Consider the following 8,298-nt stretch of genomic DNA (forward strand, 5'->3'; position numbering starts at 1 on the left):
CCAAAACCCACTTGTGCTACCTCCTCCCCTTCTGCTCCCCACATATTTACACACACATTTTGCTAAATTAGGCTCATTTCTATTTAGTTTTACTTCTGTTATTTTTACTTGAAATTAATCCTTATCAAATATTCATTGCAAGCATGTTTTTTCAAGCTGCAGCAATGTATTCCATCAAATGTGTATGTATGTGTAATGTATGTGTATATACATACATTACACATACATAGTGAATATATATACACTTTTCTAGGAACACTTACTATTATATATGATTAGAATATTATATATTACACATAGGTAGTCCTAGAACAGGAGCTACTGGGTCATGAACATTTTGTAAGCTCTGCATTCCTTCTCTACTTCCTTCCAGAAAGGTTGCATCTCCTAGCAAGGCGTGAGGGATCCTTCTATCACAATCCAAACCCAGGTCATTTATTATTATTTCTACTTGTTTCTAAGATATTGGGGCTTACAACAGGACGAAGGAATCTGCCCTATTGCATCCGGCCAAGGCTCTCAGCAGGAACCGGCTTTTCCCCAAACCCTCCCTTCCTTCCAGGCCCCAAGCTCACAACTCGCGCCCTGCGGGCTGCGTAGTGCGGCTGCGCGCCTGAGCCCCGGCGCCCCCGGTTGCCTTGGGAACCGCACGCCCAGCCGCAAGAGGTGCAGAAACCAGGCCATGGAGCTGCCAGAGCCGGTCCGCCAGCGGCTGGGAAACTTCAGTCGGACCATGTTCAGGGACTCCAACCGAACCGAGCCCGAGTACAGCGAAGGCCCGGGTGAGTGGCCGAGGCCCAAAGCCGGGCGTGTGGCCGCCGAGGACCAGCGGGTTTGGAGCGCGGATGTTGCCAGGACCCAAAATGGCGGTTTCGCCTTCAGCGGGTGCCGCAGTGCGGAGCGCCTTGGAGGAGAGGCCGGGCGAGAGCTGGGCTGGGACGTCTCCGGTCCCTGATGGCGCTGGTGCCAGGCTAATCGCCTGGCCCGCGAGTTCCCAGCAGGGCAGCTGAGGTGGAGCTGGCCTTCCTCACAGAAAAGCATGAATGCAAGAAAGCCGCCTTCGCAGCACACGCCGGGTCCTGCGCCCGGCGGAGGCGGCCCTGGCTTTTTCAGCCTGGATGGCGGGAATCGCCCCTTCCCACTCCTCACACCCACCCCCACCCCGTAAAACATATTTCCCTTTACAACTTTCCTAGCAGAACAAGTGCGTTCCACCACAAGGAGGTTTTCTGGCGGAAGAGATGGAAAGATGTTTTTTTAATGAGTCGTTTTAAACCGCTATCCACTCCCGAGTGACAGTGGCCACACTAGCTAGCATCGCCTTCCCTTCCCTTCCCCTCCCCTCCCCTGCCTTCCCCTGCCCTCCCCTCCCCTACCTTCCCCTCCCCTCCCCTACCTTCTCCTCCCCTCCCCTGCCTTCCCCTCCCCTTCCCTGTCTTCCCCTCCCCTCCCCTTCCCTGTCTTCCCATACCCCTCCCCCTCCCCTGCCCTCCCCTCCCCCTCCCGTGCCTTCCCCTCCTCTCCCCTCCCCTGCCCTGCCCTCCCCTGCCTTCTCCTCCCCTCCCCTGCCTTTCCCTCCCCTTCCCTGCCTTCCCCTCCCCTCCCCTGCCTTCCCCTCCCTCTCCCCCTCCCCTGCCCTCCCCTCCCTTGCCCTGCCCTCCCCTCCCCAGCCTTCCCCTCCCCTCCCCTCCCCACCTCTCTCCTCCCCTCCCCTTCCTTACCCCCTCTCCTCCCCTCCCCTCCCCTCCCCCCCCCCATATATGACTCTTTCACCAAATCTGCTAACAAAATGCCATGATGCTACCTCATGCAACCTGACAACAAGTAATAATGCGGTTTCCTCCAGTTTCCCCTTCTTAAATCATGATGATAGACAGCATACGGTCAACCAAATCCATACGTTTTTATCCCTGAACTCTGCAGGAAATAGAAATCTTTTCCTCTTTCTTGGTTTAGGAATTTTTGAAAGGGTCAGAGAAAAGTAAAGTCAGTTTCCATAGTTGCATTTTTCAACTTCATTACTTGCCTGTCCCCCCCTAATTTAGGATGTACAGCAGAAAACAGTGTGAAAAATTAGGTTTTACTTTTCTGATTTCTAAAGCTAATTCTTAACAGGCTCTAGAATCTGATGATGCAAGGTATCGGGTCAGCAGACATTTTCTGTAAAGGGCTAGGTAGTAAAGATTTTAGACTTGTATGTGGTAAATCTCTGTGACAGCTATAGATAATGGTAATTGGGTGGACATGGCAGTGTTCCAATAAAACTTTATTTGTGGATACCAAAATTTGAATTTCATAAGATTTTCGGTGTCAAAAAATATTATTCTTTGATTTTTTCCCCCCAACCATTTAAAAATGTAAAAAAGCTCACTTGCTATACAAAACCAGGCAGCTGGCTGGTGGTTTGCCTATCCCTCATTTATATATGTTTTAATTTAAATTCTATTTACAGAACTCAACTTGTAGTTTTGCAAAATTTAGTAAATTCATGTCTGCTTTCAACATTCATTTACATATTAACTTGATTTTCAGTTGCATGATTATAAGTTTGATCTGCTGAAATACAGAAATAGCACAACTCTTAAAATGTTATTGTACAAAAATTTTTAACAAAAACTTCTTTGCAAAATTTGACTACTGCTCTAAAGATATTAAAATTTTCAGCCTAACTTATCATTATTTTTCCACATTTTCTTTGTGGATCTGGAGTAGGTTTATTTGTACTGTAATTACAAGTGTATATCATTACCATGTCCATAGCTGACCAAGAGGTGCATTATTATTATGAAAAAAAAATCCTAGATTTAACAGATTTTAAGAATTCATCCCTTTATCAGTGGTAAATTAATAAATAGGTGCAAGCAAAGTACATCATAATAATGATTTTTAAAAGTAGATGAACCCAGCTGGTGCTGCTCAGTGGTTAATGGTCGACCCATAAACCAAGAAGTCACCAGTTCGATTCCTGGTCAGGGTACATCCCTAGATCCCCAGTAGGGAGCATGGAGGAGGCAGCCAATTGATGTTTCTGTATCTCTCTCCCTTCCTCTCTCTCTAAAATCAATTTAAGAAAAACAAACATATTTAAAAAGTAGATCATAATCAGGTATATTCTTGGAGCTAAAGAACACCTTGCTGTGAGACCATGATTATTCCTTATATTTTAAAATTATTAAATGACAGATATAAAATACTGGATTGTGGAGGGGGAAAAAACAGTCTGTTTCTAAGAAATTTATTTTAGAGCCTTTGTAAATTCTTACATTTAGAGCAATTGATTTCTAAATATGTGTCTGTTCCTGTTAGTAAATTTAGGATGCAAATGTAGGGCTCAGTTTTTAAAAAATTCCTAATTTAGGACCCTTTTCCCTTACACAAAAGCAAAATATTATGTAATCAGCCTTATATAAATGAAACTCATGTACTACAAATAGCTACACTGACAATGTCCTTATGACAATGTTTTCATAATTCATTCTGCTTATGTGTATTTTATATTTACCAGTTTAAAGTAAGATGCTAGGTTCTCTGGGGATCTCAAAAGTGGGTAGAATGTGGTCTGTGTTTACATTGAGGCTGTACATCAGTGAAAGAAAAGGAAAGGGAACATACATTTATTGAGTGCCTCCTAAGGGCCAGGCCTGGTGCTAGAGTGAAATAATTTATAGTCTCTCTCATCCTCACAAGCAATCTGTGAGATAACTTTAATGTTACCATTTTTCAGATGAAGAAATTGACAGTCAAAGAGGTTAAATAACTTATCTCAAGTCTGGCAGCCAGAGTTACTGGGGAGTTTGGGGAATTCGGGGTTTACTTGGACTCCAAAACTCACGATCTCTTCAGTACACCAGACTCTTACGTGAGGGAAGTATGGTTGCTTGCTAACACTCCTGTACACAGGTTAGAGTGATAAATATCTACAAAGGAACAAGATATCTACTGGAGTTGGGGAATATAATCAAGAAAAAAAATTTATGGAAAAGTGGCATTTAATTGGGTATTAATGAATGGGTGGGATTAGGGTATGCTGAAAAGGGGTGTGTCTAGTTATAATTTCGGGAGATGCTTTTTTGTATGATATTTGTGAGAGAGTAGTTTTATGTATTTTATGTGTTTATTTTATGAGCTCTTTACATAGAACTCTACAAAGGTGGTAATGATAATTATTGTGTCTCAGTAGGATTTATATTGATAGTCTACATTTAGTCTATACCAATAGTGTGCAAAAAGCAGACTGTAATGGAAAAATGTTAAAGTAATTGAAAAAATTGAAACAAACCCCCAAGTAACCAATATATGAACTAAATAATATGATGGTGAATATTTCCTTGTACTGGCAATGATTATAAAGATGCTTAACATTTGTAGTTTTGTTGAGCCAATATGATAGTTACTCTAAGGAAGTAAAGGATTTATAGGGCATAGACCAGGAATAAGAGTTTGTCCCTTTTCTCCCTGTTTTTATTGTAGATAATGAAGTGGTTTCCAGTTTAGCATTGCAGATGTCACTTTATTTTAATGCTTACTTTTTCCCACTTTGGTGGGTGAGCAGCATTATGATGCTTCAAATGAAAGTAAGTCTAAACTTTAATACTTCTGCTAAGGTCTCTTCTGCTCATCCCTTGGCATTGTTACATTGCCAATAAAATCCAAGTTCTTAATATTTTATTTCTATCTCAGGTCATTTTTATTATATGTGAGATGTTACAAACATGTTTATTTTTGTTTTCTTTAGTATCCAATTTTGCCTGATTACTACAAATTCATTGTGGTCACTGTTATCATCCTCATAACCTTAATTGAAGCTATCAGGCTGTATCTGGGCTACATGGGTAACCTCCAGGAAAAGGTAGGCTCTCCTTTCCTTACTTTCAGTGCTACACGTAAATGCAATGAGGTTTCTATAGCAAGGAAAGGGCAGTGCGCTGTGGTGGAAGGAACGAAGGCCTATAGTTAAAGCCTGGTTCCAAGGTTACTTCCTTTGTCACTGTGGTCTGTTTACTTAATCTCATTAGCCTTGGTTTCTTCATATGTAAAATGGGGAAAATAAATAAATAAATAAATAAATAAATAAATAAATAAATAAATAAATAAAATGGGGAAAATATTTACTTCACAAGTTGGTTGGAATTAAATGAATTCCTTATATAATAAAAGGCTAATATGCAAATTGTCCCCTAGACAGGGAGTTTGACCAGGGGGCAGGGCCGGCCTGCCAACCCCCTGTGACCCCTTCCCCCAGCTGACCCCGTCCCTGATCAGCGCCCCGCCCCCCCCACCTGCCCTGATCAGGGGCTTGCCCACGATCGGGGCAATTGGGCCAGGCCAGCTGGGGGAAGGGACGCACACAGGAGGTTGACGGGCCGGCCGGACCCCACCTGTGCACAAATTCATGCACTGGGCCTCTAGTAATTTTATAAAGTACCTGAACTTAGTAAGCACTTAAGAATTGATCATTTTCCCTCTTCTCACCAGTCTTGAAAATACTCAGTCAATTAAACATGTTCATTTGGATCCTGAATAAGAAAGTGGGGGCCCTGGCCAGAATGGCTCAGTTGGTTAGAGTGTCATCCCATGCACCAAAAAGTTGTGGGTTCAATTCCTGGTGAGGACATACCAGGTTGTGGGTTTAATCCCTGGTTGGAAACCAATTGATGTTTCTCACTCACATCAATGTTTCTTTCTCTCTCTCTCTCTCTCTCTCTCTCTTTCTCTCTCTCTCGCTTATTCTCCCTCTAAAAATCAATAAAAACATATCCTCAGGTGAGGATTAAAAAGAAAATGAGGAGAAATTATAAACTCATTTCCTATGCTGGGCACATGTTTTCTGAATCATCAAGCTACCTAAGCATTTACAGGTAGTTACCAGAGCTTGAGGATAATGCCTAAAGATTCCTAAGGTTTTCTAAAAGGCCCTTCATAATTAGGTCCCACCCAGCCAATCTCACTGTGTTTCTTGCTATTTCCTAAACTAAACATCTATTCCAGGCTGACAAATTGATTCTCAGTCATGCTCATCCCACATCTTTAATTACCTTCTTGCCTCTTCCTCCTTCTACCCAGCTTTAAAAGCCTACATCCTGAATTCTTTCACCTACTCTGACCATTCTCTTATCTCCTTGTAGCATTTAGTCTATATTTCTAAGTGACACATTTAATTATTCATTAAGGTGTAGTATTTTAGGGTTGTCACATAAATTAGTTTTCTCTTCTAATCTAGACTATAAGTTCTCTGAGGATAGGTTCACAGTAGTGCTAAGTATATGCTAAATTTTGTTTATCTGTATAAACCAAAGAGTATACTTTACTGATCTGATTACTTTCAATGTGTGTCATTTCAGGTTCCTGAACTAGCTGGCTTTTGGCTTTTGAGCCTCCTATTGCAGTTGCCTTTAATTCTTTTCTTGCTCTTTAATGAAGGCCTAATAAGTCTGCCCTTGGAAAAAGCGATACACATTGTCTTCACTATGTTCCTTACTTTCCAAGTTGTTTCAGCATTTCTTACCTTGAGGAAAATGGTAAATCAGTTGGCAACTCGTTTCCACCTCCAAGACTTTGACCGGCTCTCTGCGAACAGAGGAGGCATGAGAACAATGAGATCCTGTTTAGAAGAGATTTGACCCCGTGCTGTGTAGTGAAAATCTGAAAGCTCGTTCTAGAAGACTACGAGTTAGGAAAACATCAGAGATGTAGCATGAGAAAAAGGACAGAGTGAGTGTTTGGAATTGTATACTCTTCAAGCTCGGAAAGTCCAAGTGATAACCGGGAACGGTGAGCCGAGGTGTGAGCCAAGGTGTTTTCCCGGGGTCGTGTCTTTTCGACGCCCAAGAATGAGCTCTGTGGGCCAGAAGATTAACAAAAGTGTGGAAAATTTATTACAAGCAGATTCATACTCCCCGCAAGGGGAGGGGGAACCAATAGTGGGCTGCCCGTTAAAGCCTTGTAGTCCAGGGGTGTATATTTGCTACAAGCCTGCTCTACGTCTACCTGTGTCGTCACCTGATTGATTCCCTCAGTAGTTTGTGCCCAGCAAAGGGCCTGAACTTTCCCCCTTTCTGTGTTCTTTCTCTGTTCCTGTGCTGAATTTATTCTGTTTCTATGGGTTCGTACACCTTGTGACTGCAGGCCCTCCCTTGTTTTCCCATGCCTCCCGCTTCGAGTCCAGAAACATTTTATTATTTCTGCTTGGTTGGTTCCTGTGGTTAGGCTGCTCAAACTGCCAAGTCTGCCCCTGCCTGTGTTCCACCGGCCTTTGTTTCCCCTGGACCCCTGCCCTATCTGCCTGTGTTTCAAGTTAAACCTCTCACAAGGTTGGGGCAGTAACAGACGCTACAGTATGAAAGCAGTAAGTCAACCCTAAATCCTAGATGATGTCCACCTGATGCCAAATATCTTAATTTTTTTGTTGTTGTTGGCTTTCTCAGGTGTGTAGACTTCAGCTTTACTGTAATATTTCTAGTTAGTATCTTTAACATTTCTAGTTAGAAATGTGTATATTTCTTTTAAACTTGTTTTTTTTTTTCATCTTTATTGTTGAGAGTATTACAGATGTCCTCCTTTTTATCCCCCATTGCCTCCCTACACCCAGCTCCCGCCCCACCCCTGGCCTTCACCACCCTATTATCTGTGTACATAGGTAATGTATATATGCACATAAAGTCTTTGGTTAATCTCCTCCCACCCATCCCCTTCCCTCTGAGATGCCTCAGCTATCCGTATCTTGGCAGTTCATCTGGAGCATGTGGAAATCCTTATCAATATTCTGGCGTGTTAGACTATATTTGTAAACCAAGACACATTTTCATGTCTGCTAGGGTTAAATTATAACCTGATCTCAGCTGCTATCATGAGGTTAAGAAGAAAATAAGTGGATTATCATGGTATTTAGGAAATATTTTTATAATAAAATTGTAACTTTCATAAAACCATGTTCAGTATTTATGGTGGTGGTGGTGGTGTTCTAAATGTCTTTAACAAATTATAAAATATTTATAATAAATCATGCTTGTCTTGTACAGTTCTTTTGGGCGTGGTTTTATTTTTATACGGAGTTGCAAAGGATGGAAGGAGAAAAAATAGATAGTAGAGAGCTTCTATGTAGTAGGCACTATACTAAGCACATTAATCCTTGTGATCTCATCTACTAAATCATTATTCACTGAAGAACTGCTTCATACCCAATAAATTCATATGAGGGCTGATTTGAAAACCAGGGTGCCTATTAGTCCATAGCGAGAGCTAAGGTGACCAAAGGGACTAAACTCATGATCTTAATAAGCATGTTCCCTTGCTAATAGG

General features: G+C 42.1%; 1 protein-coding gene across 1 annotated transcript; it reads left to right on the forward strand.

The window, feature by feature from the left end:
• Positions 1-616: 616 nt before the first annotated feature.
• TMEM17 (transmembrane protein 17) lies at positions 617-7,998 on the forward strand. The gene is made up of 4 exons (XM_036334404.1): positions 617-782; positions 4,471-4,574; positions 4,736-4,849; positions 6,342-7,998. The coding sequence occupies exons 1-4, from the start codon at positions 683-685 to the stop codon at positions 6,618-6,620; spliced, it is 597 nt and encodes a 198-aa protein (XP_036190297.1). The 5' UTR covers positions 617-682; the 3' UTR covers positions 6,621-7,998.
• The last annotated feature ends 300 nt before the right edge of the window (positions 7,999-8,298 follow it).

The sequence above is a fragment of the Myotis myotis genome, unplaced genomic scaffold, assembly GCF_014108235.1.
Source record: "Myotis myotis isolate mMyoMyo1 unplaced genomic scaffold, mMyoMyo1.p scaffold_m19_p_14, whole genome shotgun sequence".
Lineage (NCBI taxonomy): Eukaryota > Metazoa > Chordata > Mammalia > Chiroptera > Vespertilionidae > Myotis > Myotis myotis.

Excerpts from the sequence above, each read along its gene's own strand:
- TMEM17 (XM_036334404.1), top strand. The coding sequence starts at position 683 with ATGGAGCTGCCAGAGCCGGTCCGCCAGCGGCTGGGAAACTTCAGTCGG. Across the intron at positions 4,575-4,735 it reads TTATGATGCTTCAAATGAAA|TATCCAATTTTGCCTGATTA; the intron begins GTAAGTCTAAAC and ends TGTTTTCTTTAG. Across the intron at positions 4,850-6,341 it reads TGGGTAACCTCCAGGAAAAG|GTTCCTGAACTAGCTGGCTT; the intron begins GTAGGCTCTCCT and ends GTGTCATTTCAG.